Source organism: Leptopilina heterotoma, unplaced genomic scaffold (assembly GCF_015476425.1).
Source record: "Leptopilina heterotoma isolate Lh14 unplaced genomic scaffold, ASM1547642v1 Lhet_87, whole genome shotgun sequence".
NCBI lineage: Eukaryota > Metazoa > Arthropoda > Insecta > Hymenoptera > Figitidae > Leptopilina > Leptopilina heterotoma.
The window spans coordinates 904,735-932,542 of NW_025111190.1; the positions used below are offsets into that span (position 1 = coordinate 904,735).

Below are 27,808 nucleotides of genomic sequence, written 5' to 3' on the forward strand. Positions count from 1 at the left end.
TTATAAAATATTTTGCGAATAATTTTATTTGAATAATTTAAAAAATAATAAATTTTATAAAAGTTGTGCTTTCAATTTTTATAAATCATATAAATAACTACCAAATGTTTAGCGCAAAACTACATACGTATTTAATTTTTTATTATTATGTAAATTAGAAACTTTTTTATTTTAAAATATTATCAATTTTTTTGAATAAATTTACATTAAAAAATTTAAAAAAAAATTAACTCTATTAAAATTCTTCGCACAATATCAATTATTTTCAAATAACATTTTAATAAGATTTTTCGGAAGAATTCAATTATTTTTAATACATTTTAATAAAATTCTATTCAATAAGAATTACATTAATTTCAATTCAATTTTAATTAAATTCGTCGAACAAATTTTCAAGCATTATTTTCATACATATAATAAAATTCTTCACAGGAATTCAATTGTTTTCAATATAATTTTAATAAAATTTCTCAAAAGAATTTAATTATTTTTAAACTTTATAATACCTATATAAAAATTGAATTATTCTCAATACAAGGCAAAAATTACAAAAAGTAATATAAAAAGTTATAAAAAAAGGGCATCTTTTGAAATATATTTTTACATATTCTGAAGAAGTTAGTATGTTAAAATATTTTTATTCAAATTCTTTTCAAATTAGTTGTATTTTTTTATATTATATATTTAATTGAATACTTTTATATTACTGAAATTTCATTAAATTAAATTGTAAACAAGTGCATCTAAAATAATTGTGAAATCCATGGATTTCATTGTAATTATTTAACTTTTTTTTCTTTAAATAAATAATTGAATTCTTAAGGAACTTTATTAAAAAACTATTAAAAATAATTGAATTAGAGAAGAATTTTGAAATAATTAAAAAATAATTCTATAATCCTTGGATTTCAGAATTATTTTGGGTAAACTTTTTTTCTTCAACCTAAATAATTGAATTCTTAAGGAACTTTCTCGAAAATTATTAAAAATAATTGAATTAGAGAAGAATTTTATTTAAAAATTCTAGAAGATAATTGAATTGAAATCTTGAAAAAAAATTTATGAACGTTGCAGTATCAATGCTTATAAATTATTGAATTTCAAAGGATATTATATATTATATAATTTATATATATATTTTATTTTTATATATTATATAATTTCATATATTTCCGTTGGTAAAATGATAATTCAGTTCAGTCTGAAAATCAGGGAAAAGTCTGGAAAAAATAAAATCATATTTTTGTGGCAACCCCATACTTACTACTCTCTATTTTAATAGACTTTAATATGTTTAAGAAGATTAGATTAAAAAACAGTTTTTTTTTTATTTTCCAGATGGAAGTGATACTCAATTTTCCTTCGCTTTATTCGATGGCATTCATGCAACGGACATTTACACGATTAAAATTGTAACGAAACCCGTTCAACTCTTAATAACAAGGAACAATGCCTTGAATGTTTTTCCGTTAACGAGGAAGACGATCTCTGATAAATTACTGTTAACGACTTGCTCCGATAATGACCGAGAAATTAAATACATTGTCAAAAATCCGCCGAGAATGGGAAAAATTATAATGGAAACGAGCGAAGGCGCCTGGCAGGAAGTCAATAAGTTTACCCAAAGTAATCTTAATGAAAATAAAGTTACTTATGAGCATACGAAACAATTTATGGATCTTTTGGCAAACGATTCATTCACGTTTGAAGTTGAAACTCATTATGCGATGCCAATTACAAACCAAGTAAGAAAATCAATTTATTTGTTAAACATTAATATTGAAGTATTGAAAATTGGATATTTTTAATTATTGAGAATTAAGTATTTTATAAGATAAATAGAAAATAAAGTATTTTATATTTAATATTGAAAAGTTAAGAATTTCAAATCCAATATTGAAAGTTCTGAAAAATTTCAAGTCAAATATTGAAAGTTCAATATTTGAAAAGTGAATAGAAAAAGATGATTTTTAAAAATATCTATCGTAAAACAGTGCCAATTTTATCTACTTTTATTGTTATTTTTGGATAAAAATTAAAATCATTTCCTATAATTTTAATGAAAAAATACAAAATATTAAATAATCAAAATTTTGAGAGCAAATTTTTGCTTAATTATTTCTATAATATTTCTTTTCTTAAATATTACAACTTAAGCTATTCAAATTCATTGAAATAAATTTTAATTTTAGATTTTGAAAACAACAATAGAAATTTTAATAGAAATAAATTCTTTAGAATAACCAAATTAAAATAAAAAACAGTAAATTTAAAAAATGAAATAACAAAATTATTATAAAATTTAGAAAAAAAATTCAAATAAGAAATTATAAATTTAAAAATTATGATATAAGAAACTAATTGAACTTTTAAAAAATGGATATTAAAAAATCATATTTAATATAAAATTGTATTTTTTCAATTTACTAAATTTTAAAAAAAATATTTTTTATTTCTTTTTAGAAATTATTTTTATAATAATAATTTTAAATATTATTTTTAGAAATAAATGAAGTTGAAGGAAACATCTGTCGGGCAGTAAAAACAAAAATTTGTCCGAGTTCATATTTTCTATTTTTAAATTAAAAAAAAAAACAATTTAAACTTTAAACACATTCTGGTAACAGAGCAAACAATTAAAATTTTAACATATCAAACAATTAAATGTTTTCAATAATTTAAATTGTTGAAAATTAAATACCCTTTTACCAAAATGCAGTTGAAATTACAAAAAATTTTTGTTTTTATTTAAAAGTAAAAAGCATTGAGTTGGATCAACTTTTATTTTCATTGTTTATCGGATTTTTCCTTAAATTCTTAAATATTTTAATTTACAAATATTTTTTGGAAACAAATATTTTTATTTTTAAATAAATTTAATTAAATATTTAAATTATTTATTTCATTTTATATAATTAAGTATTTTTTATTAATTATTATTTTATTCTTTATTATTATTTATTTTAAAAAAATGAATAATTGTAGATAGAATTTTAGAATAATTGTAATTTTTGATTTTTTTGTTTAGAAAATCATTTTTTAATTTCAAGACATTTTAATAATTTACTTGCAAAGTTTAGTCTTCCAAGTGGAAAAAAGCTTTTTTCCCCTTGAACACTTTTTGGTGATAATTTTTTTTCATCATTAAAGAACGATAATATGAAGTCAAAGGGCTTAAGTTTTGATTTGACTGTCTGTCCAATTTCTACTTATAAGGGAGTTAAAATTATTCTGAAATCGTTGGAAAAATCTTGTAGAAACGTGACAATGTTCGATTTGAAAAATTATCGACAAAATTGCATTTCGACTTTTTTTAAAAACTGTTTTACACTTTTTTTTGATATTTTGCATTTCTTCTTATATTTTCGCAAAATTTATCGTTTTATTCGTTTGAATATTTAAAAACGTGTTTCACTCAAATCGAAATTTGAATAAACATTAATTTACATTTTTTAACCGGATTCGTGAAAATTTATAATAATTCGTGTATACGTATAGTTTCGGGATTTTAAAAATCACACGAAAATGAAACATTAGAAATGAAATACCACGCGGAATAACGAATTGCTATTAAATTAGTATTTCTCACAATAACGGTTTTCAAGATGATACTGAAGAAATTTATATGAATTTTTCTCAAATTATTTTTTTGTTCTCACGTGAATGATAAAAATGGCACTAATTATAATAGCGAAGAATTCAAGGAATGAAGAACAAGCAATATTTGAAATGAAGAAAAAAGAAAATAAAATAAAAAATGAAGAATTCTCAAATAATTTATTTATGTTGAATCTCAATAAATCCTGGAAGTTAAGTATAAGAAAACTTAAGTATTCACAGATAATTAAAAATTTAGTCCTGAAAGTTAAGTATTGGAAATTAATTATTAAAAACTTGAAAAAAATAGAAAGTTTTATTAAAAATTTTAATTTATAGATAAAGAGGCCTCGGATAATATGACTTTTTGGATTTTTGCTGACAATTTTCCAAAAGTATGGCTTCTTATTTTAAAAAAAAGAACTTTTCCCCCGTTTCTTGCAATTATTGCAAGAAAATACCACTTTTTTGGTATAATTTAATTATTTTCCAAAAATTAAAATTAAAGAAAATCAACTTTTTTAGATTTATCAAAAAAAAATTTTGAGAAAATAATCATGTATTTTCACATATTTGTAATTAAAATTCTTCAACAATTTGATTATTTTTTTTAATATTTTCCAAAAATTCTGAAAATATTTTCCAAAAATTGAATTATTTTCAAAAAATTTTACTAAATTTCAATCGTTTTAAATTTTTTCAATTACAAGTAAATGAAAAATTTATTATTTTGTGAAAATTATTTTTAAATAATTTTAAAAACTGATTTTAAGATATTTTTATTATAATTTTAAAAAAATTTATTATTAAAAATTTTTTTTGTTACATATTTTGAATAATTCATTTTAATAACACTGAAAAAAACCGTGAAGAGTTTCAGTTCGACCTTTTATAAAAAATTAAATTTTTTTATTTAAATAGCAATAAATTCTCGAAGAGCTATTGAAAAATTATTGAAAATATTTAATTTAGAGAAGAAGTTTTGTTAAAAATTGTAGAAAACAATTAATTTTTGTAAGAGTTACATAAATTTGAAGTTTTTGTAAATAATTTATCAGAAGGTTTAGTTAATTTGAAATTTTTAATCATTTAAAAATAAAAATAAAAATAAAAATTATTTAAAAATTAGGAAACAAAAAAAAGCAAACTGCAAACAGATTACTGGAATACAACGATTTATTAATATAAATTTTCTTTTGCGCCTTAAAGTCGATCCGAGGCCTGAATAAATTAAAATTCGAAATCAAATTGTTCAAAAATTCTAGAAATTGAAGAACTACGAGAATCTGTACTACAAGTATCAAAGTATGAAAAATTAAATAAAAACATTGAAATTAATTTTTTGTGTCGAAATTTCCAAATTTATTTTTAAAACAAATTCTCTTTTTTTTTTAGGTGTTTAGAATAGACATTTCAGTCTCGAGTGGCGGACTGGACAGATACGTTGTTCCAACAACAGTGAGAGTGGAAGAAGGTGGAAAAGCGGCAGTTCTCATGAACATCAGTGGAATAATTTATTTTCTAAAAACAAAATCCGGTATTACCGAGCCAACTGTGAGATTAAAACTGGCTAATCGTCCTCAACATGGTCACGTGATGCTACTGCCAGATTTGAATATCACAACCTTCGAGCAGCCTCAGCTGGAAAGTGGAGACGTCGCTTATTTTCATGATCACTCTGACACGACGGAAGACACTATTGGATTTTCTCTCTATCTCGTTGCTTCACAACTGACGCGTCAAGTTTTTCTCTGCAACGTCAGCGTTCCAGTGACGATTACGCCCGTTAATGACGAGGAATTTAAACTCGAGTTAAATGAGCACATCACCGTTGTACAAAATCAAAATCAAACAATAACGCGAGATAATTTATTGACAACTGACGTCGATACTCCATCTGAAGATTTAATTTACGAGGTGATATCAGGGCCAACACAGGGAAGATTACTATTGTTGCCCTTTGATCAGAATTCAACGGAAGTGCACATAGCGAATAAATTCTCGCAATTTGATATCGATTCCTCGAGGGTTGTCTATGAACACAGTGGTCCATTGCAAGCTGTTTCCTTTTACTTTAGAGTTTGGGATGGACATTTTAATCATGTATATAAAATCTTTAATATTCACGTAGTTCCGATAAAATTGAACGTCACCGTTCCGTCACCAGTTTTGTTGCCTCAGGGTCAAAAAGTCGCCATGATCTCAGAACATAACGTGAGACTTGACTCGAATGCAAGACAAGATCTTGTCATTTATAAAGTGACAAGATCGCCAAAACACGGTGTACTCTACGTACGTAATTTACTTGCAGTGACTTTTAAACAACTCGATCTCGCTTCCAAGATTGTTATATACATGCAATCAGACATGACAGTATCGAACGACAGTCTCGAATTGTCGGCCCAACTTGGTGACTTTGAAGTGAAGAACATTCACGTCGACATTAAAGTCGATCCACTAATGATCATTAATCCTCTCGTGATACTCGCTGGCGATAAGAAGAAACTGACTCTTCAATATTTGGACGCAACTCCCCTCGCCACATTGACGAACAGCAATCCAATTTACACAGTGACGCGAAAACCGAAATTCGCCAGAATCAAGCGAATCATCAGAAGTTTATCATCGACTGGTGAGAAGCGTGGTACGCGAGAAAAAGATGTGACTAGATTCACTCATCAGGAAATTGTCTCCGGAGTGATTTATCTTGTGGGCAACAAAATATCAACCATGAATTCCGAAGGTGTACCAGATAATTTTTGTTTTATTTTGGTAGCCTCAATTTTCCAACCAGCGGAAGGTGAATTTCCCTTTCTATTGAAATTGGATTTGGACGATCATAATATGACCATGGGTGGTCCAATGGATCCTGTGGGTCATGAGGGTGAGATGGCAATTGCTCCGAATATGAGCAATGATTATTTACTCATTCTGGGAATGTTGATTGGTGTCTTTGTTCTGAGTGTCGTGGTGATAATAACGATTCGATACAGACAAAATCAATACAAGTACGCGGAAGAGGATGACAAACCGGAAACAGCGCCTACAGTTGGTGTGATGCCTTTACCGAGACCTCCTGATCACTTGATGCCTACAACGCCTCATCTCAAGAGATTCGCCAACGATCACAATAGTCTATCCTCGAGTACGCCTCTACCGTCACTTCCAACAATGACGTCAACTTTACCACAATGCAAGGTCATTCCTTTGAGTCCATTGGAGAGTATAACGGGCTCCGAGGTCGACGTCTCGGCGAGGTATCCTTATGGAGTTGCCGACGGTGACGAGTGGAGTAGTTTCGACACATCGGAGCTTCCCTGTCAATCGGCAACATCGCAGAGACCGAATCCTCTTCTCAGAAGAAATCAATATTGGGTCTAGCAGAAGTCTTACGTCCATACGGGACGAAAAACGAACTGAAAAAAAAATTGTATAAAAGAGGAAAAAAGAATAATTATCAACTTTTTTCAAAAGACTGACCTACGTCAAGATTATCTGATCGCTACTACGAACTCAATGTGCCTAATGAAGTAAGACTTTTCGAAGCCTTTCTGCGATTCTGTGGAGCCATTTGTGAGGCCGCTTATATATGTGTGATTGTTCGTTTTTTTTTTTATTAAGTGTGATGAATTTATCTGCGCTCTTGGCTGCGTTAAAGACAGTCGCGAAGAAATTAATCTTTTTAATACGCTGTTGAATGAATTCCGATTTATAGTGATTAATGATAAGTCGAGAGTAAAAGGTTTCTATGTTTTTTTTTATTTTCTAAGATTATTGATAATTACGTACTTTAAGTAGAATTTTTGAATCCAAGGGGAGGGAACTAATTTCAATCGAATAAAATTTACATTCAATTTATACAAATTTTAAAACATCATAATTTTATTTTTATTATAATTATAATTTCTAATTGATAAGACTTTCTAATTAATTTGAAGTCTTAATTAATTAGCCTTTGGAATTAATAAGATTTTCTAATTAATTGGAAATCTTAATTGAAGATTCCCAAATCCTTTCTAATTAATAAGATTTTTTAATTAATTAAATATTTTACTTGATTAGCCATTTTAATTAAATAGCCCTTCTAATTATTATTATTATTATATATCAATAACAATTTTTATTGCGTAAAACATTTATTGCTTAAAATTTTAATTGCTTTCGAATTTTTTTTATGTGATATTAATTATTTATATGCTTTAAATTTATAAAAATTATATTTTTATAATAATTTTAATTATGTATAAATATTAATTGAAGTAAAGTAATCATCTTGATTGAACTATTTTTATCAAATAGATTTTTTATTTCTTATTATTTTAATCAAAAATTTTTATTCATTTTTCATTATTTCTCTATTTATTTTTTATTTTATAATTCTAATAATTTGCTCAAAGAAAAATTCAATGGATTGAAATATAAAATTATGAAAATTTAAATTCATTTATAAAATATCGAATTTAAAGTTAAATTTTTTCTTATTTATTGAAAATTTTAATCAATTGAAATAAATCTAATGGAATATGTATTCAATTTTTTCATGTTCGAAAAGTACATAAATTTTATTTTAATTAGAATATCTTGTCTTTAATTAATTAGACGTTCTAATTATAATTAATTAGATTTTCTAATTAGGTAGCCTTTATTATTAATTAGATTTTCTAATTAATTAAATTTATCAATTAATTATGTAAATTTTAAACAGTAACAATTTTTGTTGGTCAACTCGATTTAAATATTTCTATCAATTACATTTTCATTTCTTCTTATTCTTAATTAAAAATCTTAACAAGTATAATTTTTTTCTTATTCATAGTGAAAATTTTAACGAATTTGAGTTTCAATTGATCTAAGTTTTGTAATTAATTAGAATTTCAATGGAATGAAGTTTTTGGTTCCTATCTGAATTTCAATTGATTTGAGTTTCAATTGTTCCAAAGTTTAAATTATCAAAATTTTCATCTTATAAACATTTTAAACTAAGTAAATTTTAAAATTTCTTTAAGAACAATTCCTAAGAGTAATTTCAAGAAATTCTTTTTACAAACGGAGTAAAATTTTCAAGATTTGAATTTATTAATATTGAAAGAAATTTCCATTCTGTCTTCATTTTGTCTATTATTAAAAGAAAAATTAACTGAAAAATAAATTTTCAAAAAATTTTAGATAGAAAAATGTTTTTAAAATTATAAAATAAATTAAATATATATGTCTCGCTATATAAATCTAAAAAAGTAGCTATTTTTACTACGAAATTTTTTTTTAATTTTTATTTTTATTTTTAAAAATCCTTGCTTTTTGAATAAATGAAAATGGTAAAATTGTCAAAAATAAGTTTTATTTTAAATTTTAATAATTTATGTAATATCTTTAATTTTTAAATAACTTTGGTAAAAAATTGTCTGTTATCAATGTAAATTTTGTCGAATTAAAATTTCATTAGTCCCTCTCTTTAATTGGTAACTTTAAAAACACTACATAGGTCAATTTTTTCAACAATTATAGAAAATAAATTTTAAGAAAAATAAAAAATTTTAAACTAGTGTAACTAAGCTTCTTACTCTCGGTTCATTATTTTAGTGAAAGTTTACTGACTGTATAAGCTCTCAGTGATGAAGGAAAGAAAAAAGAAAGAAAGAAAAATAAATCAGTATATGTTTTGACACAAGGGCCTAAAATAAGTACCGGAATTTTCATCCTCTGTCAAAAAAAAAAAACGCAGATATCATGGTGTTAAAGACTGCACGCTCAAACCAGGGAACATAAATAATTTTTCTACTAGATTCAACAAGAAAAAAAAATATTTCTCATCGCTTCTCGCGATGAAGTTTTCAAGACTATAAAAAAGAAATTATTGCATTTTGTTGATGCCTCGAAAGCTCAAGTCATAAACATATCTTTTTAAAATATTCTTCTCAAGAATAATCTACTGCATTTTCTAAAGTTTCTTGACTTGAGTTTCGATTGAACAGTGCAATTATAGAGATGTAAATTAAGTTTTTTCTATTTGCAATCGATTTTTTCTTTTTAGTGAATTTTTAAATTGTATAAATCATATTTACATAGTATTATATATTATAGAGAATATATTCGGTTTTAGTATGTAAATATAATATGAATTCTTTTGCGAATATTCTAGTTTCATAAAATCTCTGAATCAAAAATGTTTCATAATATACTTGATTTTTCAAATTAAAAAGAAAAATTAGGTGATTAAATATTAAATTTACCAAGAATTTTTTTTCAATGTAAGAAAAATGTAATTATCGAAAAATTTAAGGCCTATTAATTTTTTGAATTTTGGAAAAATTTTATACTGTGTCACCTAATTTTTTTTTGTACCATAAAATTATGTAAGCAAGCATGAAAAGGTAGTAAATTCTAGAAACTAGAATTTTGATTGAAATTTAAAAATTAATAGTTCATTATATAATTAGAAAAAACTGAAAATATTAATTGAAATTCAAAGCAACGAATTGTAAACTGCTGACCTATTCGAAAAATAAGAAATGGAATTTTTAAAAATCTATTTTCTAAAAAATTTAACTACGTTTAAACAAAAATTTTTAAAATTTAAATTTGTCAGACTTAAATTTTTTTACAAAACAATTATTTGAAGTTTTTATTTGATTTAGTCAGTTAATTTTCAAAATTTGTCAATTAGTATAATTTAATTTTCAATTCGAAAATTAAAGTTGATTTACATAATCTATTAAAGTAAATTAAAAATTAATAATTTTTAATTTTCCTTTCGGTAATAAACAATAAACTAAATTTTTTATTCATGAAAATTTTAATATAAAAATTCCAAGTATGCAGTTTTTCAGTTTCTATATAGCTAAATTATTTATTGTTAATTATATGTAAGCTCAAAAAAATCATAATAGAATTACTAGAAATATTTTTGGCTTTTTCAAAGTATTAATTTCACAATTTTACAATAATAATTTTACTTCATACAAGAATTATTCATTACGAGAAAATCTATCATCGAAATAAATTAAATGAAAATAAATACTTTCTCACAAGTGACGGGAGAATGTAAAAAGCATTTACGAAAAGTTTCGCTTAGGAACTAATTATTATACTACGTCCTGTACAATCAACCAATCAGTCATTTTATATTAGAAAACTTTTTATACCATAGAATATAATGAATAATGCTTCAAGTGTAAATAATAATTAAGTGAAGTAGATTATTTGTAGCTATGTATATTTACGTGCAAAATAACATTATTTGCTGGCTATGCAAAAGCAATGACTGTTATTATGATCAAATTTTTTTCCATCAGAACAGTAAAAAAATGAAATTAAATAAATAGACAAAAAAATCTTACGAAAATAGTCAAATAATTAAAAAAAAGTTATACAAAAAAATCAAATAAACAAAAAACTCATACAAAAAAGACAAATAAACAGAAAATGTTTAAAAAAATCAAATAAGAAAACAAACAAAATCCAATAAATAAATTAATAAAAAAAACTTTTTAAAAAAATTGTACTAACAAATAAAAACAATACCGAAATTAAATTTCAATAGTAGAAAACTTAAATTTAAATTAATAATTTAATTAAGAAGAAAAAATTTAGTATGAAGTTAAAATTTGTTTATTAAAGAATTAGAAAAATTATTTTATACATTCTCGATATTGTGAATGTGAAAAGTAATAAACTTTAAAGAAAAATCTTATTTCCCTACTACTTAGTTTATTTAAAAAATTTGATCATAATTTCACTGCTTTAAATAGAAATCTCTGACGCACGTATTTCTTACCATTTTATAAAACGACTGTGCGTGAAACTCGAAATAAGACTTGACTGGAAGAAATTCCAAATACTATATATATATATAAATATAAATATAGAGAAAATTTAGAATGCTACTATAATAGTAACTATTATAGAAGTGAACTTTTTTTTGTACACGAAAATGTCATTAAAAGTATACAAATAAACAAACATATTATATAATTTCGCAATTTCATACGAGTTATAAAATTAAATGTTGCAAATTTAAACGAGATGATTATTTGTTATATCAATGGTGTGTGATTTCTGCAAGTGTTTATTAAAATGAATGTGTTAATTTATTGTTTTTGTAATTACAGAAGCAAAATTTTAAAAGGAATGTTTATTCTATTTGTAAATGATGAATTCATTTTAAATACATTTTAATTGAAATTAGTCAGACTAATTATCATTAATTAAAGTAATAATAATAACAATCATTAATTATTAACTTTATTAATAATTAATTATCAGTTTTAAAAATAATTTATTTTTTTTCATACTAATTAACTATTACTCGAAATAATAATTAATTATTTTTTTAAATACTAATTAACTGCTGATTGAAGTAATAATTAATTTTTTTATTTAAATATTACTAATTAATTATTTAATTGGTTATTATTATTAATTTTAATTCAATTAATTATTCAATTGGTCCAATTAATTTTAAATTAATGGAATTTTTATCGGAGAATAAAAAAACAAAAATTCTATTCAACAATAAAGAATAAAAAATGTGAAATGAATTTCATGTATATCTATATGTTTTGTAAAAATTGTAAGTGCATGTGTGTGACTTAAAGAAAAAAGTATTGTTCAAATGGAAATTAAAAAGAAAATTACATTGTCCATCAATATGGTCGATTATAAACGTGTTTCAGTATTATACATATGATACGATGATTTTATGATTGTTAATTAGAGAAAAATGATATGTCTGTTGTTTTATATGAATATAAATATTAATTTACATTTGAAATATGTGTGACTAATGAAGGCTTTGTATAAATAATATGTGCCGCATTATGAAACGAAATTTATAAAATAGAGTGAACATTATTATATATAATTGTAATTATTACACTGATATTTTTCATTATTTTAAAAATACAACAATAATAATTATAATAATAAAATTCCAATATAGTTTTAATATTAAATAAATTCTTTCTCGTGTGATGCGAGAATGTGAAAAATAATGGAAAGAACAATAATATGAATAAAATATTATTATAATTAATATTATTATTATTATTACTATTATTATTATTTTTATAATGACTATTACTATTATTGTTTTGTTATTTAGAACAAAAGTTAGTCTAACTTCATACAAAAAATATTTATTTGCTTTAAATAACCGATTAATTGCCTATAATCAAATAAATATTTACTTGAATCAAATAATTTTTATTTAGGTCAATAAAATATTGTACTTGAATCAATAATTTCAATGTTTGAAGTAAATGTAATTTACTTGATTTAAATAAAAATTATTTGATTCAAGTAAATATTTATTTGATAATAGACACGTAAAATTGATTATTTAAATCAAATAAATTTTTCTTCAGTGTATTTTTAAGTTTATAAAACAATAATTGAATTTTAAATGCTGTTTAGTGAAAGTTTTTAAATTTAAAATGAAAAACTGTAGAAATTAATAATAAATAAAATAAAGTAAATAAATAAATTCTGATAAATTGCTTTACACTAGTAAATTAATTTATTAGAATTTATTAATTAATTTATTTATTTTATTAATAATAAACTAATTAATTACCAAAATGCATTTAAATTTTAAATGGTTTTTTTAATTTAAATAATATAAAAAATGTAAGGAATTAAACTAACTTATTTTATTTTCATTTTCTGTTACATTTTTCTCTCAATAAAAATAAAAAATTATATGCAAGAATAATATAATAATGAAATAATTCTTTAAATTTGTTATTATTATAATATTATTGTTTTGTTTGTTTGTTTGTTTTTTTGTTTGTTTTTTTTTTATTATTATTTGATAGTGTAATTGAATAATTTGAACAGAACATACAATAAATTTTTTTTAATTTCATTTTTAAATATGTAGATTTTTTTTAATTAATGAAGTGAATCTTTTTGAGTGTCGATTACATTATCTACTCTGTACAATAGTTTACATAGGAATGTATTTTCCCTGTCGACTGTAACTCGTAAAAACCAATAAACTGAATGTGCGATGTTTATTGCTGCTATTGACATCTATATCTCTTCAAAATCTTTTTATGATCTAATATTTATGTTTTTTTTACTACTTTACATTTGCATTATAACCCTGCGCATGTTGAATTTTACTTCTTAAATTTTAGTTTACATAATTTGAAATTACAATTTTATTATTTCAGTAATTTAAATATTCAGCATTCAAGCTAAAAATTTAATTTTGAAACTAAATATTTATTTAAATAAAAGTTTTTGAAATTTAAATTAAAAATGTTTATTTTTAACGGTTTTGCCTTCGAAAATGGATATATAATTAGTTAAAATATTCATTGACAGTAAACAAATTATATTGAAAATTAGATTTAATTTACTAAGCAAGTAACTGATAGAAATGAAAATATTCTAATTACAAGTAAGTTTATCAGTATTTGATAAGTTTGATTTACTTAATTATTAAATTAATAATTTAATTTACATAATTTACTTAATAATTAAATAGGAATTACTTTTGATTTTTACTACTGAAATTTATTATTTAAATAACTATTTTAATTATAAATTAATTTAACAGTGTTTGTTTATTTAATTTAATTAAATAATTATTTTACTTAATTAAAATAATTAATGATTTTAAATATACTAAAATTACATTTATATTTGAAAATTTTGCCGGCAATATTTAAAGTAGAACTACCAACACAAGATAATAAAAATGTCGATAAAAACATTTCGTATTGATAAAAATAATATTTCTTCTAAAATAGTTTTATAGGCAATTATAAACAATTTTGTCTACCTAAGGTAAATAATTTTTAATGTAAATAAACATTATTTATTATTTTAAATGTTTATTTCAAATTGTGCCGGTAAAATAGAAATCTTCTTTAAGCGCGTTAAAGGCAACTGTAACTTTTGTGATATTTTAAAATCAATTTCCAATTGTAGTTTATTGTGATAACAGGAAATACTTTTACTTTTTATCTTTTTACGTTGAGAAGATAAATGATTAACTGCATTTAAAATACAATAATGAAACATTAAAGAAAAAGTATAAAAAAAATACAAAATAAAAATAAATACTGCCAACCACGCCCGCCCCACCATGAAAACATGCGCATAAGAAGACGGCGCAGTTGCTCGCCGCATTTTATGCAACCAGTTTTACATTGGAGCGAGCGGCTCTGCTCCCCGGCCTTGCCCAGTGCAATTTCTATTTAATCTGCGCTCGTATCGGTTATCAAGACTGGGGGCCAATTCTGGGCCCAAATAATCTTGATATACATAAAAACCGAATTTATTATTATCTCTTATAGTTATTTAGAAGTTGTGTTCGTGATATAGTAATTCATCTTTCATTTCATTTATGCTCACCGGTGGCTAGCCCGGGAGCAGCCGATGGCGTTCGATTGACATGAAACCTATATGTCATCACAAATCAACATTTTCTGTTTATTATTAAACATTCTATGTAATAATAGAACATTTTTAATCTCTCTTTAGAGAATAGTGCGACAATCAGTGTACAGTGCGTAATTGTCAGTGGACTCGTGCGTGGAGCGGGAGATACTATTTCGGAGGGGCGAGGCGCCGTGAACTTGCTGCTGGAGACTGTCGTCACGTCAACGTGACGACGTCATTGGAAACTTATCTCATCTTTTATCAGAGAGAGAAATTCTAGTTTGTTTTTATCAACATTATTGTCACAATGGCAGAAGACGAGGTTTTGTTTGATGATGTTTATGAACTCTGCGAGATAATTGGCAAGTGAGTACATTTGATGAATCTTTTTCGATATTACGAGAGTTTTATTACTATAATAATAACAGGGGCGTAATGGCAGTAGCGTAACCTAAAAATACGCCTTCAGGCCAAATGGAGCATGTGCGGATGACAGCAGTCAATTTGTAGATGTTTATTTTTCCAGTATTTGTTTACAAATAAATTATGATTATGGTAATTAGATTATTACATGCTTCTTTGATTGTGTGTATGGTAGATTAAGTCTCTGTCACATTTGACACATTTTTCATGTTAAAAGAACATTAAATTCGATAATTCTGTTATTGCTTTTTTCATATTGACAAAAAAAAATTAGGTTCACAGTAGGAATCGATATTGTTTTCTAGCTCCGAATTCATTTTTCTCGTTTATAGGTTAGGTTACTGCGTTTGTTGTTTTGACATTTTTCTCATTTGTCAGAATTTCTTTTTCAGTTATTATTCATAATAATATATATTGAACAGTTTATTGGTGAATATTTTTGCAATATTTTCCCATCATTATATTATTTAGAACTTTTAGAATTTGTAAATTGTTTCAATATTTCAAATTTCTCACTCGAAAATTAGAATTAAAAAAAGAGCTTTGCTTCATAAAGACTTGATCTCATTTAACTTTTCACATTTTAGAAAAAGAGTAATGAAAAGGGTAGGTGCTTTTAAAATTTAGTTCAACGAATTTTGTATAGAGCCTTCTATTCATTATACGTTACTTTGATAATATTTCAGTATTTTGTGTGCGGAAAAGTTTAATGTGCATATATTGCGAAATTCATATAAGTTGCACTTTTAATTATTTGTTTTATTGATAATTACCTCGCTGGTCTTTTTAATTTATTTTTAAAATGGATTATTTTTCATTCAAAAAATAAATAATTGTAGAAAATTCTTTTTTTATTGAATTAATAAATTATTAATTCAATAAAAAAAAAAGAATTTTCTACAAAAAAGGGTTGCCACAGGTCAGGGAATTCAGGGAATGTAGAATTGGAAAGGGAAATCAGGGAAAAATCAAGGATTATTATTAAAAGTATTGGAACAAATTAAATTTTTAGAATTTTTATTATTTTTTTATTGTATTTTTATTGAAATTCGTCAAAAGAAATTTTTGTGTCTTTTTGTTTGCCTCATAAACTATGCTATTACCACGAATTTTAATACAAAACCTTCAATTTTTTCTAATTTCTAATATCAATTTAATAATAATATTAATTAATAATAATAATATATTATTAATAATATATTCTAATATCATTTCTAACATACATTTTTCTATTTCTGACAATAATTTATTTTAAATAATTTAATTCTTGAAGAACTATCATAAAATTATTTTTATTATTATTTTATTTTTAATAAAATTATTTTTTATTTATTTTTAAAGAGTTGCGTTTACAGTTTTCATAAATAGATGAACTTCAAAAGGTTTCAATTTGAAATTTTACAAAATTTCAATTTTCAATGAATTTAATTAGAGATTTTAAAGAACTTAGTTTTTAGAAAAAATTTAAAAAATTAAAATTCTTCTGAAATTAGTTGAATTTTCTAATATTTATTTAACTAATTATTAAAAATAATGGATTTATAGAAGAATTTTAGTTAAAAACACTAAAAAAATTGGATTTTGGAAAATGATAGCAGAAATTTAATTATTTTCAAAAGTAATAAAATTCTCAGCAGAAATTCAATTATGTTAAAAAATTTCAATAAAATTCTTGGCAAAATTTCAATTATTTTCAAAAAACTTCCTCAATTTAATGATTTCCAATATCTACTCTTTAAATAAAGTTTTTTAAAAGAATTAAATTATTTTAAAAATTTTTTAACAAAATTCTACGCAAACAATTAATTATTTTCATAAATAATAAAAATTTCACAGAAATTCAATTATTTACAAATTTTTTTTATAAATTAATTTTTTTTGAAAAAGTTTCAAATGGATTTGAAAATTCTCAAAGAGCTTTTTCAAAATTTTTTAAAAATAATTGATTTAAAGAAGAGTTTTAGTTAAAAATTGTTAAAAATAATAATTGAATTGAAATGATGAAAATAATTTTGAAGAAGTGCAGTAACAATATTCTTATAAATATAAAGTACCTAATGATTTGAAATTTTTGAAAATCTTAATTCCTATAGAAAAATAATAATGATAAAATATTTATTTAAAAATAAAAATGTAATAGAACATTTTTTTGAGTATCTAATAATTTTTAGAGTGAATCAAAATATTTTTTGGGTTCACAGAAAAAGTTAAATTTTTGTCTGGAAATCAGGGAAAAACAAAATTAAATTTTTGTGTCAATCCTGAAATATTTGTAGATAATTCAAAAATGGAATTTTTTTTTATTGAATTAATAATGCAAAGGGGCACTTTGACATATTTTAGAATGCAGTGAATATATTTTATTTTGACGGTCATAGTTTCGACTTTTGAATTTATTATTTAAATCAGGAAAAATTCTATTCGTGATGGTAGAAGTTTGAAATGACATTTTACAAAGTGAATTATTACTATTATTGCAAAATTGATTTTAAAAATGTGTTTTTCTTCTTAATTGGATTCTTTTCTAAAAATATTCCTTTGAGCGAAATGGGCATTTATCTTTTACTAATAATTAATTCATTATTTTTATTACGTTTATTATGAAATAAGATCTTGACAATTTTGCTAACATAGCTGACAAGGGAAATACCCTTTGATCTTTAATATCATAATAATAATATTATACAAAGTTGTATAGGTGATTGAATATCATTGTGATTAAATATTATATTTTTGATGTCTTTTGACGGGAATTTTAACAAGCTCATTGTAGGAATATTATTTATAATAAAAGAGATATTCCTATAAATGTTATTTTATTTAATTATATGTGAAAATGACAATAAGTATAGTTATAATTAATATCTTTTGATATCTTTTAGAATAATTGGCATTCGATTAATATTCATTAGTCTGCTCTCATTCGTAGCCGAATAAGGACTGTCCCCAGAACAGCTCATTGTCGCCTCGTCCACCAGCTCGTCTTTGTTCATCGTAGGCTATGTTTTGTCTACCAAAAGTTGATAAGCCCCAAATGTTTATAAGACGAGCGATCAGGCCACCATTTCCCCGAACTCCTTGGTTCCAATGAAAATGTTCAAATAATTCTACTTCATCATTAAATTCTATAAAATTCCTTCTACCTTCAAATCTGGTAAAGAATGAACGACACTTTTCACTTCCCTATAATCGCAAACGTAAGAAACACCAAAAGTAATTTTCATTCGATTTTTCCACGAATCTGTCAACCAATTGAAAATTGATCTCTCGGCAATATCATCACAGAGGAACAAATCGTTTGTAATTCTCCTACTAAATGGATCGTTCACTCCAATAATTATGAATGCCAGATAAAAAATTGGATCGTAAACTATTTTCCAAAAATATTTCGGTACTCGAAAATATTTATTATTATTATTTCGATCAACACTCAAGTATATTGGCTGTTTATTGCGATTTTTATCACAAAGTGTCATTTGTCCATGAACACCAGTGTAAATGTACACACTCAAATTATTACTAATGACAAATTTTCGAATTGCAGTTTCAATATATTTCCAATTACCAGAATTAAATGATGACCATTGTGGCGCAGCGTTCGCTAATGTGAATGTGGAATTTTGTTCAATTGAATAAACAAAATCAGATTTCGCAGCCAAATGTCCACGTTGTAAATGATATTTGTTTAAATAATTGTAAGCTAATTTTTTCGATTTGAGAATAATTGTTAAAATTTCCATTTGATTTTTCCTCGTGTAGAGGGAATTTATATTGTGACCTGGAAAGAGATTGTGACTCAACCAACTAGGTCTGGGACTGTTAGTTTGATACCAACCGATACTTTTCCTCATTTCCGCTTTCACATAATATGTTTCATGAGTTCTGTTATCACGACAAATTTCCAGTATTGATATAAACTTTTTTTCAACTTGAAAGCCAATATTGATTTTTGATAAATTATAATTGTGACACGTCTCGTCATTACTATTAATTTTGGCAATAGTTTTGTACGGTTTTTTACAAACAAAAGAATTAAATGAATAAATTTTCTTTCTTATGGAAAATAAATTTTTTCTTTTGCATTTGACTTTTTGGATATTTTTTAGCATTGAAGTTGAATTTAATCCATTATTATTGCCCGGACAGACTAGAAGAATTGATTGTTCAGTTTGGAATTTCAATGCACCGCTTTCGTCTGGATAAATAGATTGGAAAGAATTGTTTAAAATTAGTGGTTGCGGTTCTTTTAGATCTCCTGTTTTATAATCTATTGTTATTTGGCAACCTCTTTCTGTAATTTGAAATAAATTTATTTCTTCCATTTATTTCGTGTGAAAAGAGTAGTTTTGGAATTAACGGTTGTGAAAAATAGAGGAATTGAGAAACAAAGAGTTTTAAAACGATTAAATACTATATAAACTTTTAAAATATTTAATTTACATTTTCAACTGTTACTGGTATTTAATTTTCTTTTTTCAAATAATTTTTATTGAAAGAGTGAATTTAAATGTTGAAATTTAAATATGTGAATTTACGTTCCTAAAGTTTCGAACATTTAAATGAACGACGATATTTATTTTACTTCTTTTCATTTATATTTTATTATAAAACGCAATATGTATTATTTTTGTAAAAATTATTTTTCCAAAAAAATTAATTGTTAGAACTAAATAGAAAACTAACCTAAAAATTCATTTATCAAATAACTAAATAAATATTTATTTTACAATTTAGTAGGATTTTTGAAAATATTTAAATAGCAAATAAATTTCGTTAATTTTAATGTTAAAAACTTTAGGGACATGAATTTATCAGAATTTTGGATTCACAGTAAATTATGAGGTTATTTTTCTTAAGTTTCGATCGTTTAAATGAACCTTAATTATTTTTTTGCTTAAATATTTTTTTTTAAATTACTATACAAAAAGGTAAAATAATTAAAATTAGTCATATAGTTATTCAAGAAATAATTTTTTTTATAAATATATAAATATTTTATTTATAAAAAAAACAAATTGAAAGAAGGGAAAAAATATTTTTGCCCATTTGAACGTTCAAAAACTTTAGGAACTTTATGAGGTACTAAAAAGCGTTGTAGCTTAAATTGACACTAAAAAAGATTAAAATAATCCACTTTTGGATTAATTTTTTCCATTATAAAAATTTGTCTCTACAATAAAACCAATTCGTTTGCAACTATTTTGAAAAAATAATTCTACGATATGAATTAAAAAATTTTTAACTAAATTTTAATTCGTGATGGATTAAAAATTTGCAGATTATTTTAATCAATTTTGTTGTTAAAATAATATTGCTAAATTAAAAAATGAAAAATAATTTTTGATACTAGCAAAAATATAATAGAAATTAATTTCAAATAATTTCGAAAGATCTTTGTTATAAATTATTTAGAAAAAATTACGTTCAGTTAAATCTTTTGTCTACTAATGATTTTATAACACTTTAATTTTTTTCTCTCAGACAAAAAATGAAATAAAATTTTTAAAAAATTTTTAAATTGGTTTTTATATTTTATTTTATTATTTCAATAATTGCTTATTTTTTCATTGCAATATTCTCCACGAACATAATTATTATGATCCACATGTTTTGAATGTTCAAATGAGAGAAATATTTTTTCGTTAATAAATATTTTTAAAAATTATTTATTAGAATAAAAATTATAAAAAAGTAAATTGAATATTTTAAAAGTTTATAATTTAATTTTTGTATAAATGCTGTAATATTATTAAAATAAAATTTTAATTTGAAGAAGAGATAATTAACTTTTGATCATTTTAACGTAAAGAACATTAATTGGGAACTGTAATTATTTTAATGTTATGAAAAATATTTTGTTTAAAAATTATTTAATTAATAGAATTTGTATTGTTTATTGTAATTTTGTAGGAAAATATTTTTAACAATATTAAAATGTTTACGATTGTAGAGAATATTTCAATGAGTAAAATGAGTTATTGATATGAAGCTGAAATTGACACCAAGTTATCAGTACTGATTTAATTTCGTAAATTAAATTTTAAAGTTAAATATTTTGTACCAAGCTGAAACTTTTACCCATTTATCAGCACTCACTTAATTTTTTTAAATTTTATGTTGGTTTTAAACAAAAAAATATTTAACTTAATTTCGAAAATTAACTGGGTGCGAGTTTCAGGTTCATTTATTGTTTAAATTTATAATTTATAATAAAGAATTTATCATTTATTTTTTTTTATACTTACCAATAAAAAAATCGAATAAAAATTTAGTTTTTTGTCTAAGCTGAAAGAAAAAAATCAAAATATAAAATTTTTCTATATATTTTTATTTGCAATAAATAAATCATTCTTCTAGCTAAAACTGTTTACTCGGTATACTTATTTATTGATTTTTTGCTTTTTTGATAAATAGTTATTTTTAAAATTTTCAAAACGTGGTTTTATTTTTCTCTCCAAAAAATTATTTTAGGGGTGATACATGGAAATAACTCAAATATTCATAGATTCAGTGACCCCAAAATAGGGCTGCAATGATTTAAATCATTTTCTAATTTATTGAAATGTTGTTTACACACTTGGGGAAAAATTAGGTTTGAATTAAATATTCTATTTTTTATATATATGTTACCGGCAAAGTATGAAATCCAGGCATTTTATAAAATGCCTAGGCAGTATATAAAAAGCCTGTCCATTTCAGGCAATGTATATAATTAAATTATTTTTTCATATATTGCCTAGGCATTTTATAAAATTCCTAGGTATTTTATAAAATGCCCATCGAGCATAAGGTAAAGTATATAATAGTCTCAGCAGCTTGAAACGTCTACCTTTTTCTATAAACACTTTCCACGATTTTTCTATTACAAATAGAAAATAATAAGTATATAACAATAAGTATTTTAGCTATGTTTACATAGCTGCATGTTAGCAGTGAGTAATTTTATACAATGAAGTTCAATATTTCTAACTCTTAAGAATAATACTTAATTAACAGAAAATACAAATTTTGTCAGTCAATTCTCACATTTTGAGGTAATCAGTCGCAGAAACATAAATTTGAACTTAAAATGAGTGCAGAAATAGGAAATGTTTCAGTGACAAGGGATAGATTTTTTCCGAATTTTCTAAAATTAAAAATGCAATGGCAAAAAACAGTATATTTTTATCAGACGAACGGTATAAGCAGTTGATAAGTGATGTTAATAATGTTAAAGCTACCGAGAAAAAGGAACAGGCCAAGGTTTTGTAAAATGTTCTTGTAAAAAACTGTCAAAGCAACAAATATTTATGCATAAAAAATAAGGTCCAGTGTCAGTCGAAATGTCATTCAAGTATGCCGTGTTGTAACAAATAAATTACAAAAGAAAGTTAATATTTTTATAACAGAAAAATGTATATTATTTGAAATAAAACTAAATTTTATACTTTGCCTAAAGTCTAGTGGGCATTTTATATAATGCCTAGGCAATGTATAGAAAATCTTTTTTTTATACACATTGCCTGAGACAGACAGGCATTTTATATACTGCCTAGGTATTTTATAAAATGCCTGATTACATACTTTGCCGGTAACATATATATATATATATATAAACTCAAGTGATAGATTATTATTATTAAAAAAATTTTAATAAATATAAATTTTATTAAAATTTAAATTCCACTAAATTTTTATTTGATTTAAATAAATATTTACTTGATTTTAACAAATATTTGTTCGATATAAATAAATATAACGTCGTATTATTAAAACAGTTAATGTTTCTTTTTTAATTTTTTTCATCCTCTTGCAAAAAGTCGAGAACAGTTTTTTTTATAAATATTTGTTTAATTGAAATAAATATTTAATTTGAATAAATTTTTCTTCTGTTTAATAAATTATTCGTTTGACGAAAAATTTTTGGTTGAACCAAACAAATATTTGGTTGACTGTAACATAGCCGAGAGCATTTATTTGTATGATTTAACTAAATAAAATTTTGGAAGTTTCAAAGAAATTTTTCTTGAATTTTGTTTTGATGACTTAAAATGTGCAATTAATTAAAAAGATTAGAATCAATTAAGAGTAGGATATTCTACAATACTTGACAGTCACGATCAAAGAACCGGTTATAATTTTTTAAAGCTAAAACTCATCGTCAAATAATGTAAAAATTATAAAAAGTTTTAAATCATAATTTTTGGAGGAACAGAAGAATTTAGGATTATAAAATTAAGATTATAGAATTAAATAGTAAAATTCTTTAATTAGGAATATAAGGAATAAATCCTAAAAGTTTAAATAAATAGTAATAATAATAATAAAAATGATCATAAACAATCATCAAATATATTAGTAACGTTAAGAATATTTACCAGAATCTAGAGAAGATAAGATACTTTTGTATAAAAATATCATATTCAATGAGCACAAAAGTTTCTTCATTATAGCAAAAACCATTAGGAATTAGTTATTTTTCCATTATAACAGAAATTAAGAAAACTTAATTTGAATCAAGTTTCGTGGAAATTGGTGTGAGTGCTGTTGTTTCTAATGTTTTAATGGTTTTGCATTCTGATGCTGATAAGAATTTTAAAGTCGTGCAATCGTAGATGGAAAATAAACGTTTAAATGTGTCCTGAATAATTAATTTCCGTTTAATTCTATGGTCTCGCTGATTTAAAAATCTTTTCTAAACCACGCATACACAATTTAAAAGCCATTTTTCACTACTATAAAAGATTTTTTTATTTTCTTACAAATTACAAGGTCTTTTATATGCATATTTTCATACAAATCTTATTTATATATTATGATCGATAAATTTTTAGTGTTTAAATGAACGAAATATTTTTTAATAAAAATACTTTCATAAATTACTGAATTTTTCGGAGTGATATATACTAGTCTTCTTTTACATCGCTGTCTTCCAGTAAAATTTGTACTGAATTTGTACTTTTTAAACTACCCTTGACTTTTAGTTTCGGTACGGTATGCACAACTTTCTTTAATTCATTATAATCGCATATATACGAATATCCTTGGGAAATTTGTGTCATCTTTTTCCACGTTGCTGTCAACCAATCGTAATTTGGACTGTCTGCGATATTTTTGCAGAGAATCGTATCTTTAGTGATTTTTTCAATGAACGGATCATTAACGCCAATTAAAGTAAGTGCTAAATAATTAACTGGATCGTAGACAATTTTCCAGAAAAATTTCGGAACTCTTATGTAATTATTATTGTTCTCGTCAACATCTAGGAATATTTCTTGTTCATTATTATTGTCATCTCTAAGTGTCATTTGTCCATGAACACCGGTATAAATTGTCACCTCCAAATCATTGGCTTCTACAAAATTGCGAACTGCATTTTCAATGTACTTCCAATTGCCAGTGTTGAATGAAGACCATTGCGGTGCTGCATTGACATAAGTGAATGTTGCATTTTGTTGTGTTCCGTAAACAAAATCGGATCTTGCCGCTAAATGACCTCTTTGTAATTGAGCTTTCTTTAAATATTGTCCAGCCAGCTCATCCGATTGGAGTATTTGTGATAAAACTGTTTTCTGATGTTTTTGCTTGTAGTAAACATCTATGTCTCCCTTGAAAAGATGATGATCTGTCCAAGTGGGTCTTGGATTATGCGATTGATGACCACCAACACTGGCTGTCATTTCCTCTTTTACATAATATGTTTCGTCAGTGTTGTCATCTCGGCAAATTTCAAAATTGGAAATAAATTTGTCAAGTACACGAAATCCGACTGCAATTTTTGAGTATTTATCAAGACAAGGTCCTTCTCTTTTGACAGAACTTTTTTGACTCTTCTTGCAAGTAAATGATTGAAACGAATAGGATTTTCCTTGTACTTTAAACTTTTTGTTTTCAATACAAGTAGCTTTAATAATCTTTTGTGGCTTAAAGGGTCCACTGAAAGCATTATTTTTATCCGAACAGGCTAGCAAAATTGTTTGTCCACTTTTAAATTGCAGAATACTATTTTTGTCTGGAAACAAAATTTTATAGGATTCGCTTAAAATCAGCGGTTGCGGTTCATTCAAATCTCCATTTTGTTGATCTATTGAAATCTGACACCCTTTTTCTGAAATTTCCAATATTGACTTCTGTTAAATGCTTCTAAAACTTTTCAACATTTGAACATATGCGTCTAAACATTTTAGACTGCATATTGAATATTACATTTTAAATATGAAAATCATATTTAGGCCTTTTTATTAGCAAATAATATGTTAAGAAATAATTGAAAAAGAACTGTTTTGACAAAAAGGAAACATTTGAATGTTTGAAAAAATGGTATCAAATAGTGGAAATAATTAACTTGAGAATTGATTCTTATTAATTTTGATGATTTGATACTTACCACCGTGTGAGAATGTAACCAAAAATATTAAAACTAAAATCGTTAACATTTTTAACAATACTTAAAAATCTATCTGAACTAAAAAATACCTTAGCAAAAGACTTCTTCTCGAGAATGTTACTCATATTTATATAAAAAACATGGTTTTCATTTATTGAAGATTAATTTTTATTTGATTAATTTAATAAAAAGTTTTTGTGTATACGATTAGCAATAAGAAAAACGTGTGTATTCAAGAAATACGCATAATATTAATTTTCACATCTGTCCAAACAAAAAGTAAATAAAGTACACCAACTATTTTTTATATTTAAGGAACATTAAATTAAAAATCATGATGCTTAAATTTTTCTTTAGAAATAAATTCCTGTTTAAGGAAAAAAATTAAGTAATTACAAAATTTCTTTGAAATTATACATGGAAACATATTTACCTACATTTATAATATTTGGATTTTAATGATAAATATAAATGTTGAGACGATTATTAATTTAACTCTTGCTTAATATTTAGAGAGGATACATTTTTAAAAATTATTTTGTATCATTATATTTTAAAAGTAGATGTTTATAAAGTTTGCAATTTCTTTTTCGTTCTTTGTTATAAAGAAAGGAGAGAGAGAGAGAGTAGATAGCGGAAGATTGAGAGGAGGAACTGTAAATAATGTAAGAGGTTATCTAACCAGGTGGGATATGTAAATGTGAATCTCTCGATTCTAATGCAAAGAAGGAAGGATTCATGTACTTACTATGTCTGCATTCTTTAGTTCTTCGTAGTTACTGGTTATTACAGAAAATCCTTTATTCAATATGGAAAGCTTTTATGAATTTTAATAATTCAATAATCATTTTATCTTTCGAGAATAATCTTTATTTTTATTGTATAATCTTTTTTCGCTACTTAATTTTAATGTTATTATTATTAGGTATCATTATCACTTGATTTGTAAAATCATTTGCAATCCTAAAAACAATAGTTTTCCTGAAAGTATCAAATTGATACCAAAGCGGATCAAATTGCGATACAAACATTTTGGATCAAAATCGTTCGCAATCCCAAAAAACAATATTTTTCTTGAAAGTACCAAATTTAGATTAAAAATGGATTAAACTGATACCAAAAATTTGGATCAAATTCGTTCGCAATACCAAAAAAACAATAGTTTTCTTGAAAGTATCGAATTTATTGATACCAAAAGAAGATCAAATTGATAACAAAAATTTGTATCAAAATCGTTCGCAATCTCAAAAAACAATATTTTTTTGAAAGTATCAAATTGATACTAAAGTGGATTAAACAGATACCAAAAATTTTGTTAAAAATTTACAAGAAATTTTTGTTGAATTTTGACGTCAATTCGACTCAAGGAAACATTAACAATATTTTGATGTAGATTTTTTTAGATTGAAATAAATCTTTAACTTTGTATTTATAAGGTGATAAAAGTTTCAAGTAACAACAATTAATAGTTTATAAAATAAAAAATTTACTCGACCCAATTGTTTAAGTGATCAGAACTTCTAACCTGTTAAAGATTAATTAATTTTCTTTCGAAAAGATTTTGCATTAAAATAATTTGTAATATATTTTTTTGAAAAGTTTCTTTTCCAATTTATAAAATAGTTTTGTACAGTATTTTGTGTATTGAAGGCAGTTCTTTTGAAAAGTTTTCTTAGATATTTTTTGTAAACTAATTTGTCAGTCGATAAACTTCAAATTTAAAGTTTTTGACAACTTGATCTTTTGTATGGTATAATGTGGTTAATGCAGTTTAAGACAGCGTAACCACAAGTGTTTTCTTTTAATATTGATTTATTTCTTTTATATTGATTTTGAAAAAGAAACTTTGAGTCTGAAATTTTTGTGTACTTATAGCAGAATTATACTCACATTAATAGGAATTTTCACAAATATTCAGATATATAAAGTGACGTTAGTTATACTATTTTCTTTTATTGAAATAAAAAAAATTATTTACAAATGACGAAAAGTTCAAATTGTAACATATGCCAAATGGAGAAATATTTAATCATG

At 23.9% G+C, this 27,808-nt stretch overlaps 3 protein-coding genes across 14 annotated transcripts in view; 2 read left to right on the forward strand and 1 right to left on the reverse strand.

The window, feature by feature from the left end:
- Window positions 1–7,673, forward strand: part of LOC122511568 (chondroitin sulfate proteoglycan 4) — a 169,162-nt gene extending 161,489 nt beyond the window's left edge. For all 5 annotated transcript variants that reach the window (XM_043626915.1, XM_043626917.1, XM_043626914.1 and 2 more), the window contains 2 exons: window positions 1,339–1,745; window positions 4,993–7,673. In XM_043626915.1, coding sequence (XP_043482850.1) covers window positions 1,339–1,745; window positions 4,993–6,978 — 2,393 coding nt within the window. In that variant the 3' untranslated portion in view covers window positions 6,979–7,673. The remainder of the gene's footprint in view (window positions 1–1,338; window positions 1,746–4,992) is intronic.
- A 7,088-nt stretch (window positions 7,674–14,761) lies between these two features.
- LOC122511553 (peripheral plasma membrane protein CASK) overlaps window positions 14,762–27,808 on the forward strand; it is a 434,675-nt gene continuing 421,628 nt past the window's right edge. For 3 of the 8 annotated variants that reach the window (XM_043626886.1, XM_043626888.1, XM_043626887.1), the window contains exon 1: window positions 14,762–15,351. In XM_043626886.1, coding sequence (XP_043482821.1) covers window positions 15,293–15,351 — 59 coding nt within the window. In that variant the 5' untranslated portion in view covers window positions 14,762–15,292. The remainder of the gene's footprint in view (window positions 15,352–27,808) is intronic. The other 5 variants (XM_043626890.1, XM_043626891.1, XM_043626889.1 and 2 more) reach the window with 2 other exon arrangements.
- Window positions 24,169–25,886, reverse strand: LOC122511554. Its single transcript, XM_043626894.1, has 2 exons — window positions 25,775–25,886; window positions 24,169–25,495 (listed from the first exon to the last, which is right to left on the reverse strand). Exons 1-2 carry the CDS (start codon window positions 25,821–25,823, stop codon window positions 24,294–24,296), a joined length of 1,251 nt encoding a protein of 416 aa, XP_043482829.1. The 5' UTR covers window positions 25,824–25,886; the 3' UTR covers window positions 24,169–24,293.

What these genes read in the sequence shown, in the direction of transcription:
- LOC122511554 (XM_043626894.1), bottom strand. Translation starts at nt 25,823, where the DNA reads ATGTTAACGATTTTAGTTTTAATATTTTTGGTTACATTCTCACACGGT. An exon ending in GGTTACATTCTCACACGGTG is followed by an intron (nt 25,496 to 25,774) that starts GTAAGTATCAAA and finishes TGGAAATTTCAG; the next exon opens with AAAAAGGGTGTCAGATTTCA.